This window comes from Lissotriton helveticus, chromosome 9 (genome assembly GCF_964261635.1).
Source record: "Lissotriton helveticus chromosome 9, aLisHel1.1, whole genome shotgun sequence".
Classification (NCBI taxonomy): domain Eukaryota; kingdom Metazoa; phylum Chordata; class Amphibia; order Caudata; family Salamandridae; genus Lissotriton; species Lissotriton helveticus.
The window spans coordinates 437,365,655-437,377,836 of NC_136070.1; the positions used below are offsets into that span (position 1 = coordinate 437,365,655).

A 12,182-nucleotide genomic window follows, 5' to 3' on the forward strand; every position below is an offset into this window, starting at 1 on the left:
TGCTTGGCTGGCCGGTTAAAAAGTCATGCGCATTATGCATCTTCCCCACCAGGCTGCATTTCACAGTCCCTGTCTGAGCGCCGTCGATCGGACGTTCAGACCAATCACAACGCTGCATTGCAGCGTCGCTATGGGGAGCCTGGGAGCTTCATGCTGCTTGCCGGGACTGCAGGAAGAAAGAAGATGACGACGTTCCAGCTAAGTGGGTGTTTTGTTTTTTCACCCTCCGCCCCTTCCCTGCCTCACCACCGGGGTCTGGTAGTAGCCGCTACTGCCATTAGTACATGGTCAATTACTTTTCTCCAGGATACGCCACAGTTATCAAACAACTACGAAAACAACCACTGGCAATCCAAAAGTTGTGGGACTCTTCCATAATTTTGGCATTTTCAATGCATGTTTTGTACCATTTTTTTTGTAAATCTTTATTTTCGAGGAGCAAATGAGCCCTCACCAATATATAACAAGCATTGGCATAGCCAATAGGTCTCGCTTTCTTGTTGTAACATAAACTGTTGCATGGCTAAACACTTGCAAGGTCCCAAAGACGAGACCTATTGGCTATGCCAATGCTTGTTGTTCAATATATTGATATGTCACATAAAGGCAAATGGTACACTGCGCTGAAACACTTTTCAGAGGAGGGCGCCGGCAAGTGCCACCTGTTCACTTAAATCACAAGCCTTCTGATAAACCTTGATACCAGATTTTGCACATTTGGAAAAAAAAAAGAACCTGCGTCAGACCATGTGTAAAAAGGCCTCATCCATTCTTCGGTTGAAACAAGAGACTGTAGTGAATTTTGGAGTGTGTGTAGCACTGCCCAACGGCATTAGTGTACTTTACATGAGCACCACCGGTTTACATTGAATAAGGTCATTCATTTTATTTTAAACATAGGTAGGAGATTTTAGTGATTTGCCCGGGGCCAACATTGGGGCTCGAACCTGGTTCTCCAGATCCAAAATAAGTTCGTCAGAAGGTAATGCACAAGTGGAATTGTGTATGATTATGTATAGTGAGCAGTATGATGCACGATGTTCAATATGAGCCTTAATTCAAGCACTACTCTTTCTGCTGATTTATTTGGATGGCAGGAGGGGCGTTGTTAAATGGCTTTGGGGATTCGTCTCAATACGATCAGCCAAGGGCTTTTCCAAAGCAGGAAGCACTGTTTTATTGCGAAGTTGCATGTCCGTCTTTAGGACTTGGAATGGTCAGCACTTGTTTTTATAGTGCATACGAACAAGTAGCGCTTATGTTTGGCCCAGTGAACGAAAATAAGATTTAATGTTCTTAAGTAATAGAGCTGGCATGCAGCAATTTAGACAAAATTAAGGATTTTACAAATAAAAACGAGTTAGCTCAAAAAACGTACATTTGTAGAATCATTTCACTCTAGGCAATTGCAGAATTCGCAGTTTTGAGGTTTTTTAATGTATTGCGTGCCTCTGTTTGAACAAGGACTAATAAAAAATGAATAATCTGATTTGATTCATCCTCCTAGTTGAGGAACCATTAGCATTAAGTGGCCTGTATCATGATTTGATATATTTTTCTTTTTTTAAATCGGGTGGCTTACTTTTTAAAACCATAATGTGAGCAGATCAAAGCTCTGGCCTAGAGTAAAGTATAAACGCTTGTTTGGTATATTAATATTTGAAGTTTGTAGCTATATGGTTACGACTGTATTGTGCACTGCTTTAGCAGTGGACCGTGAAACCGTCTCCCCCATCCTCTAATCCTCCACTTTTGCACCCACACCAGTCACTTAAAAATAATACAAGGAGTTGTCTGTTGAGAAGTGACATGCTTAAGATGGATTTAAATGACTTATTATGTATTGTAATCAATTTTATTTAAGTACGATCAGCCAACCAGAGACGTAAATTACAGATTGTGAAGATTACTACACAATACCCTTTGGTGGTATCCTTTAGCTAGAACACTGTAGTCAACTAATTTTAACTGTATGTATGTTAGTTACTGATCCAGTTTCATCTTATGTGGGTCCTTTTAAATAGCAGATAAGCAGAGTTTACACTGGGAGTCTGAAAAGCACTCTGATTTAGTCACTCGAACAGCATTTGGGGTGAGAAACTGTGATTCACCCCTCAGGAGAAACGGTATATACGCTCGTAATGGTTTTTTTTTTCTGCAAACTTTTTACATCCTTGTCAAAACTGCTGCTTTTACGTCCAGCTTAAAAGAAAATCTGTCTGCATGATGCCTTAAAATGTAAATTGAGTGGGTTTGTCTCCACCTTAATGATTATTCTTTCACTGCCAGTCACCTCAAGCTATTGGCTGCTGTTGTATAATTCTACTTCCAGTAGAGTGCTTATGCTGCACTTATTGGGAGATATTTTACATCTCATAACTGCACATGATCATCACAACTAGCTACTTCATAGTAGTTCTCTTAACCCGGAAAGAATAGCTTATAAAAATGCCAATCAGACTTCTGGTCTTTGCCAAAGATTGTTTAAAGTTGTTGTAATTTGCAATTTGTAATATACACACTTCTCTTTCCCTTGTAGAGCTGTTGCGCAGCCATTGGTACCTGTATTGGGGGAACATAGCACACAAGCAGGAAAATATCTGCCTCTGTGGCGAAAACATTTTCATGTCAGAGACCGAGCACTCTTGCAATTGTTTATGTCATCCACTCTTCTCCAGACAGAAGATACCAAAAAGTTGCAATCAAAGATCTTTTTATCTTGCTGAAAAAGTTACTAATAAACCAAAATGTCTGTCAACGTCAACCGCAGCGTTTCCGATCAGTTTTATCGCTACAAGATGCCCCGTCTGATTGCTAAGGTAGGTTAAGTGTTTTATAAAGTACAGAGTAACTCTATAATAGATTTATGCAAACTTTACCACTTACTTTTTCTTTTAGGTCGAGGGCAAAGGAAATGGAATAAAAACGGTGATAGTCAACATGGTTGACGTTGCAAAGGCGCTTAATCGGCCTCCAACGTGTAAGTATAGTGTGTGTATATATTCATATTCGGCATTTTTGGTGAGGTTGTACATTTTCATTAATAGCAATTCAGAAAACGTTATGCCAAATGGAAAAATGTAATGAAACGCGCCCAACATAGTAAAATAATTCAAATTTTAATTCTAAGGACTATCGATGCAGTACAAGTTGCATCGTTTTTCAAAGCAGAATGCTTTTAGAAAACCCCTGTTATAAGGAAGAGCCAGTCAGTAATGACTATTCATTAATGCTTGAAAATATGTATAGGAGCGGTGTGAAAAAGGGGGGGAGGAGGTGTATTTTTGGGAGGTGGTAGAAATGGCAACCTTGAAAGGTTTTTACGCAAGTTATTACCAGGTTGCCTTGGCAGTATGGTCGGTTGTATTCTGTCCACATCGGCGTAACTATTGCAAAATTGCTAGTGTGAAACTAGGGTAGATGTGGGAGCTTTGGATCCCTAACAAGAGCATACTAGGCTTGTATTTAAGAATGTCTGCATTGCTAATGTGTAAATGAAAACTAGTTAGCTGGCATCAAGCGGAAGTGAGTTTTAGGAGAGTATCACAAAGAAAGGAAAACTAATATTGGTCTTTCATATACTGCCTATTTCGAATTGTTACTTGGGACTTCAATTGAGCACTACTGTTAATACTCAACAAAAATTGTCTTATAATTGCACATGGTAGGGCTGCTCTCAGATGGCCGTTAAAACATGCATGTTGTCTCACCAATAGCCAAATGAATATAACTCATTGTAAATAAAACTGCTATATGCACTCACTGCATCCTATTGCTATAACCAGCTGCCTTTGAACAGCACCTAATTTTAATAAAGAAGCATCAATGTTCAGCTAGCTTTGTGTGCCTGCACTGGGAGACATGATCTGGAGAAGACCACTTTAGAATAGTCCACTTTGCTGTGCACAAGGCGAAGTATGTACTCGGATGTTTCTATCTGCAGCTACATGTTCCTGGAATAATCATGTCCCCCAAAACATTCCTTTCCGTTTTTGTGTTGCTTATTTGAGTTACTCAGTCTGAAGATTTTTTTTTTAAATAGTGTTATCCCCTCTAATGCATTATGCCGGAAATAACAAAAAACAATGCTCATTTTTTAAATTTTAATCATTCACTGGTGTCCTATCTGCATTAGCATTCGGGACAGACTTTTGTCTCGAATATAAAATGTAAGCATTATTTCTGGTGTGAAGCTATAGTAGAACACTGAATTACCTGACAACTGCTCACCTGTGTTGGACGTGTTTAGCTCCGCATACCTGGCTTTTCCGGCATGAATGCAGATATTAGAGTTTGCTTTCTGGAGCATTATCTACAATTAACGTATGACCAAATGGAACCTTTGTATCTACGAGAATCGTGAGGTTTTCTCCCTCAAGCATAACTAATCTAAGCCCAGCAGAGGACCCTCATTCTTCATATTAAAATCACCCTGTAACTTGACACGTTTCCCAAAATATATGATCCTCCTTGACCTCCAATCCAGGAATTCACTACAATGAATGCATGTCAAATTCTAGTACTTGTCAAAAAACAATGAGAGAGTAAGGGTAACTCCACAGGAGTGGAGGGAGATACTCCTGGTCCCCTAAACCTGAATATATGTAAACAAAAAGGAGTAGCACCGAGAGATAGGTCTTATCGGAGAAAAGGAAGCAAATGAAGCAACAAGGAGGATGTTCCTTGTTTGAAGACCCCTCACTCACCGACCTAGTCGGTGACCTGCTTCATCATCGGGGTCCCACCCGAATAGCAGAGTGCCATCCGGGTGTGCTGCGACACCTGAATTACAGTGGAGCTGGTAATTTTTGAGTGAGGTGCAAAAAAAGGGATGTTAAAAATTGGCACAGTATACCTTTAATAACTTTAATCTGAAGGTACTGGACAATAATAAAAACAAGAGTAAGATATTAAAGAAGGTTAAATTGACCAACTATATGTGTAAAATAAATGGGTCTACATGTTTCAACCTGCTGGCGATATTACCAGGTTTTCGTCAGGACCAGAAAAAAGTGAAGTGAATAAATGAATAAAACCAAAATAATTGCTAGGAACTGGGCGGTATGCACACGCTAAGGTGCACCCAACCCTAAGCCCTCTGGACCCTGCTGTAAAATCAGTCAGGCTGATGGACTCGACAGAGTATGGAGTCAACACAAAAATACTCGTGAATCGAGTGGGTTATGCCCATAGGAACGCGGGGACGAGACGCGATTCCAAGTCTCTTGCGACCGGAAAAGGGGGGAGCTGGTACACCTGAACGTTCTCACCCACGTCCTAAGATCTTCACGAGTATTTTTGTGTTGGCTCCATACTCTGTCGAGTCCATCAGCCTAACTGTGATATTACAGCCGGGTCCAGAGGGCTTAGGGTTGGGTGCACCTTAGCGTGTGCATACCGCCCAGGTCCTAGCAATTATTTTGTTTTATTCATTTATTCACTTCACTTTTTTCTGGTCCTGACGAAAACCTGGTAATATGGCCAACAGGTTGAAACATGTAGACCCATTTATTTTACACATAGATATAGTTGGTCAATTTAACCTTCTTTAATATCTTACTCTTGTTTTAATTATTGTCCAGTACCTTCAGATTAAAGTTTTATTGAAGGTATACTGTGCCAATTTTTAACATCCCTTTTTTTTGCACCTCACTCAAAAATTACCAGCTCCACTGTAATTCAGGTGTCGCAGCACACCCGGATGGCACTCGGCTATTCGGGTGGTACCCTGATGATGAAGCATGTCAGTGACTAGTTCGGTGAGTGAGGGGTCTTCAAACAAGGAACATCCTCCTTGTTGCTTCATTCGCTTCCCTTTCTCCGATAAGACCTATCTCTCGGTCTTTTGGTGCTACTCCTTCTTTTTGTTTACATAAATTCTAGTACTTGCCACCAAAAATAAAATCCCAGCAAGTATGCTTCTTGTACTGTCCCACCTAAATAGTCCCATTAAAAAATAAATTACGTTTTGTGATTGACTTCACCCTGAATGTTAAGATTATTAATTGCAATAAAACCCAAAGGAGTGGGCACTCCTAGGTAATTATTGAACGAGGTGGAGTGGGGTCCCTTGGTGTTGCGTCGGGCTGTTAAACTCTTTCGTAATCTTGCTTAATTAAAATATCATGGGCAGACAGTCAATAACTGCTTTTAGGTTACACCACTGGCTGTGATAAAAAAAAATCGCACCGGGTTTACAAGCTTGTTAATAATCTAATTGCACTAACCACTTTTCAAACTTAATGTTAGTATTTATAAAGAGACGGATGGTGCAGTAATACCCAAGTTATTAAAAATACTGTAGGAATATTTGTCAATGTGCCATACCAGCTTAAAAACTTTTTTGAACAGGGAGCATATATCAGTGGATGTTTTCATTGCTCTACACATACGGGCGGGGCAGGGAGCTAAACTAATTAGTCTTCAGGGACAGCCAGTCTGACAAGGAAAATATACAGAAACCGAGACTGAAGCTAGTTAAGATGCAGGCTCAGCTGTTATCCGCATAGAAAACTGACTCCAGACTGGTTTCTGCATTTTTATCATGCTTAACACTTTCTTTCATATGAAGCCAGTTCAGGAAGACCTGCGATGACAGTTGTTCCTGAGAACATTTTTTTTCCTTCTTGACGTTGGGGGAACGTAATGAAATGCCCTTTCTATTCCCCCCCCCCCCCCAATCATGGATCCTTTGCTTTCAAGAAAGTAGTCTTCAAACAAATTTGTCCCCACGAGTATGCTGGACCATATATTTAAAGAGCCCCATGTCTGTTAAAGTAGCAGCGCTGCTGACATTTAACTATTTATTCATTCCTTTCTCTATTTGTGTGTGGGAGGTACATTTTCTTAAACGGAACGGTTGATGTTTATCTAAACTTTTCTGCTTTCTGTACTTTTTAAACATTTTTAAATGGGGTTTTTCAACCAAAGGAATTTCCCGTGTTAACTACAGATAATTATTTTTAAACTACATTTAAATATTAAACAATGTTGCTAGGTTTGGCTAATAAAATGTGGTTATAGCGCCTACATCGGTGTTACGCTGTTTAAGAATTCAGATACCCAGGTGAATTTGGGATAGCGGATAACTTTCCCTTTCTTGTAATGTTTGCACGTTTTTTTTTCTCTTCAAGATCCCACCAAGTATTTTGGTTGTGAGCTGGGAGCTCAGACACAGTTTGATGTTAAGAACGACCGTTTCATTGTCAATGGATCTCATGAGTCGAATAAGCTGCAAGACATGTTGGATGGATTCATTAAAAAATTTGTTCTCTGTCCTGAATGTGATAATCCTGAAACTGATCTGGTAAGCAGCTGTTGAAAAGCAAAGGCTTCAAACTCTTAATTGGAGTGAGGGTTCTTTCGATATAGTGGGTATAGCGTGGAAGGAAAGCACACCTGGTTGCAAGGTATTCAATGTAATATTGAGGTCTGACCAATAAAGGGGGGCGGGGGGGGTGTAATCATGGCAAGCTTGCAGTCTGTTTCATTTTTTGAACTAGAGTTGCATATTTCTTAGAGCCTCAGATGATTTCGCAGGAACTGTGGACTGAAAATGACTACACAACTTTTAATTTTAAATATGACCTCCAGGAAGGAGAAAAAATGTCTTTACCTACACAACTTTTAATTTTAAATATGACCTCCAGGAAGGAGAAAAAATGTCTTTACCAAGTGTTCAACCAGTAACTGTTAACAAACATTTGGCCTTTAACAAAATGGGGGTGTTAATTCACACAGGGGGAAAAATGGCGCTCGCTAAATACCGTAATGTAAATCAGCAAATAATTCTTACGGTGCCACAGGTGAGGGAAAACCCCTAATCCTTGGAGTTGGGACCAGAGGGTCCGAAATGAATAATGTCCATTCCTATGCACACGCCTTAAAGTAGTACGAAGGTTCGACAAATCATAGGTGAATAGACGGAGGCAAGTATTGTCGCTTGATGTATTTTCTTTATTCATGATAACACCAGGTTCAGCCAACACATGTTTCGTCATTGGGGTGTTAACCCTCTGACTTCATGGCTGTGATAAAATGGATACGATATTCCAAACCTAATCGCCGGTTACAATTCCGACCCGGCTAGTCCTAATCCAATCAAAATGTATTATGCCGTGAGTCATTAAGTTATGGCATCAGAAGTAAATCTTAAGAGCTTATCAATGTAGTAAAGGAGGTATCTAAGTTGAAGGCCGATGTGAGCCGCGTACGGCCTGAAGCGAGTACGCTGTGATGGCCACACACTGTCGGGAATGCGTTCTGAACCAGAGGCAGCCTCTGCCAGTAGGATGCCTAGGTATGGTATAGTCTGTTGCCCACGCAAAGGAGACCTGTGCTTGCAGTGTTGCTACGCGTGGCGATCAATAGGTTCATGATCTGAGATTTTTGAAGATTGACTTTGAATCCCGATACTTAACGCCCTCTATTCCTCAAGTAGGGACCGGAGTGCGGTGGACGGGTTTGTCGGGCACAGGATAAGATCATTCGCATAAAGGCTAATAGTTTGCGTGCCAGCTCTGAGGCCAACCCATGGGTTGTCCCCTTACTCTGCGTGCCAGCTCTGAGGCCAACCCATGGGTTGTCCCCTTACTCTGCGTGCCAGCTCTGAGGCCAACCCATGGGTTGCCCCCTTACTCTCTGCGCCATGTAGAAGTGAAAAGAAGAGTGGGCACCCCATGCGGGTTCCCTGTGCTATAGAGAACGTTGAGGAGGAAGTCCTGTTGACCGGAACGGAGGCGCTGGGAGCGCTATAAATTCAGCGTATACATGCTATTGATCTGTCCCCAAATCCACACTGGCGAAACATGGCAAATAAGGCCAGTGGATGCTGTCTGGCGTCTTTTCAGCGTTGATAGTGTCTCCTTTATTATGATTAGGTTGGTCTGTCAGTGCTGAATCCGTTCTTGATCAGTTAAGAATGATTTAAGGCACGTTACCGCATGGTCATTGGGGTTAGACCAGTGAATGTTAAAATCACCAAGGAAGATTTGTGACACAGCTGAGTCAACATTGCCAGAGATGATTTCCATTAGTTGCTCGATAAAGGGGAGATTGTTTCCCGGGAGCTGATTAAGTGTGAAGTTTGCAAACCGGCAGGTTATTACTTGAGATGCTGAGACCGGTGTTTACAGGAGGAAGGCGAATTGGACTCCATGTGCAGGATGCCTGAAGTTATCTGGGCGTGTCTGGTCCCCCTCCCATCTTTTATTTTTTGTGGATGGGTACAAAGAGTAAGCCCCTTCAGCTATCTGGTAAAGAGACACCAAGAATTTGATTAAGACTGGAGAAGTGCCTTATGGCTGCGGGGATGCCATTAAACTCTGGTGCGCCATTGGCTTGCTTTCAGTTAACCATCATTTCTACTTGGCTCTTTAACTATTTCTAGTGTGTTCATGCAATTTTATGAGCTGGACTAGATCATAAAATTTGCATCCAGTCTATCGCTGTTTTTAACCATAACGAGGGGACTGACATATTAAAATGTGTCTTGTACCCCGTAGTTAATTTTAAGTCGCACCACACCAATCTACCCTGATTCACATTTGAAGCCCTGCCACTCATACATAACGTACAGCATCTAAATCAAAAGAGCTCTGGTGATAAGCCCCACTGAGGAGCCCGCTGGGCTGCATCATGACACCCATTCAGGTATGTGAGGGCCATTGCGCCAGAGCTAGGAACTACATACCCTTTAGAATAAAACAGTCAACTTTGGGAGCTTGTATGCTGGACCTCAATAGTCACCCTATTTTTATAGTCACTTAATGGAAGGACCTGTGAAGGAATTTAAACAAACTGTCCAAAGATGGGCATATTTAATAGGAGTTTATAAGCTCACACAGGCATGGGTTATCCCCCCCCCCCCACCTGTACTTATAAATGCAGGAATCGTCGGCCCCCCAGTGCAGCACCGTTTGCAAGATATATAATAAACGGGGCAACTAGAATTATGCTGCAGGGTCGAGTAAACTATCAAGATAAGCCAAATGATGCTGCATAATTCAACACATTTGGTGATGGTACTACATTTTGTCATTTTTAACGCTCTCTTGCCCTTCAACCTGCCTCCCCTCCAAAAGCTGCACACTGTCCATGCCGATCAAAATTATATTTTGTGCAACTCTAGACTGACCCAGCAATAATAGTCTGCTTCGATCGAGTGCAGAGATCAGAGGTAACCGTGACCAAGATTATTTGGCCCGTATAAATTGCAACAAGATTGTGATTAGAAGAGTTATACGTGCGATTGTGTTTGCTACAAAGTTGCTTAGTGTTCCACCTCTGGATATCAGCTGGGTCAACTTGGTGTGGTGAAGCATTAACTACCGAGTTTCTTGCTCCCAAAAGGAGTTCAAAAACCTCTTAGCCCCAAATCAGTTCACTGAAACAAAGTCCTGGCACTCGGGCTTTCAGTGGTTCTTTCCGAACTCTGTCCTTGTTCCATTTTTTAAAATCGCTGAATAAATGTACCATCCCAGGAACATACTTTTTCCCTTGCAAAGTCGTCAAAAGAAAGGAGGGCTATACTACCAAATTTACAGAGAATGCAAAAATTAAAACCTGGAAATAAAAGGAAAACTTAGTCTTGCACAGTTGTGAGTATTGTAAAACTAGCATTGCCCCCTTTAGGATTCCTGAGGTCTCATCTTCCATCATTCCAGGTTAGGCACTCTGCTTCCTGAAAATGGTCCCTTGAGAAGAGCAGCTAAATTACAAACTTGATTGTGACTGAAAAATCCAAACTCCAGTCTATTTATTTTTTTCTTTTCAGTGCAGACAATTGAATGATAGTGAGTGGCCTAGCGCGAAAGGAGAGGGGATAAGGGCGTAGGGCTAGTTTATCCGCAGTCTATAACCATGTGTGCCTGAGGGACCGCTTTCTGTCCTCTACCTCTTGCTTGGGCCCACCAAGCCTTCCCCTCACAGGTGTACTAGATTGACATATGGCATTGGTGACAAGTCTACCTTTTTGATCCTTGGATACTACTTGCCCCAGAATCTAAATCTAGTTATTCCCTGCGGTGACAGCAACAGTGGGAAACCACTTTTATGTCCTAAAGGAATACCAGGCTGCTCTGACTGGGTTCTCAGAGCATGTTGTTGCAGCTCTGCAAAGCGGATGACAGATTTTTGGACTAGATTCTTGTAATTGTATTTGCATTGGGACAGAGGCAATGTTGGGGTCTCATTACTCACCCAACAAACAGTTGGAAGCTGGATCAGGTGTTTTTTTGTGGCTCTGCAGAGCATACAATTAAAAACGGGTAAATGTTGAAAAATTTAGAGAATTTGTTCTTCTCAGAGTTCTGAGTGACATTAAAGCACTCAAGCTTTTCTCTTGTCCATTTGATGTCACTCTGAACCCCTGATAAAGGCATCCCTGTTCTGCACAGTTACCCTTCTAGTGTGATTTGTTGTATTGACTGTGTGCTAAAAGATAGAAAAAAGTAAACTGGACAGGAGTTCTGAACATGTCCGCACAAGAAAGAAACATCGGAAGGTCACTAGATGTCCTAGCATTTCTAAAAGAAGGCTATTGAAGTTGATCATGGTTGCAGTAATTCAAAAGTCAGGCGTGTCTAATGGTAAACAATTTGAATTTTACTTTGAGTTTAGTAAATTTCCATGCATTAGGATATTGATAGATATGATAGGACTGTTTAGATCGGCTTCCATGCGGAGTCTGGAGAGGAAAGGTTGGGCAGGTAACTAAAAGGAAGCAGGGGGATTTTTTTGTTACTTGTAAGACCAATTTGATTTCTTCTAAGACTAGTATTTTGTTATGGGTGATTTGGAGAGTGTAGCTTTGTGGTGTGATTGGAGGGGCTGCGCCAAACTAGTGAGTTTGGTGATTAAAATTTTAGAATTTGTCACGAGTCATTTAAGATCTAGAAGCGGATTTCCACTGATATTTTAGTTGCTGTTTATTTCCCAAGTGATGGCGGTTACTTGTGCCTGTTCTGTCAACACAGGTTGAGACATTTGAAGATTACCTCTGAAAGGGGAGAGGATGTAGCCTTGCGGCTAGAGCGGTCGACCCTGGAGCTGGGGAACCGGGTTAGAGTCTCGGCAACGACGCTCAGCATCCTGTGATTCTGGGCAAATCACTTAATCTCCCCGTGCCTAACACAAATGAATGTGTCCTTCTGTAATGAAAGTGGTGGTATGTAAAGCACTCT

General features: G+C 41.5%; 1 protein-coding gene across 2 annotated transcripts in view; it reads left to right on the forward strand.

Moving 5' to 3' along the window:
* EIF5 (eukaryotic translation initiation factor 5) overlaps positions 1 to 12,182 on the forward strand; it is a 121,185-nt gene that overhangs the window by 10,404 nt on the left and 98,599 nt on the right. For both annotated transcript variants that reach the window (XM_078660237.1, XM_078660238.1), the window contains 3 exons: positions 2,540 to 2,819; positions 2,899 to 2,980; positions 7,134 to 7,306. In XM_078660237.1, the coding sequence (XP_078516363.1) occupies positions 2,748 to 2,819; positions 2,899 to 2,980; positions 7,134 to 7,306 (327 nt within the window). In that variant the 5' untranslated portion in view covers positions 2,540 to 2,747. The remainder of the gene's footprint in view (positions 1 to 2,539; positions 2,820 to 2,898; positions 2,981 to 7,133; positions 7,307 to 12,182) is intronic.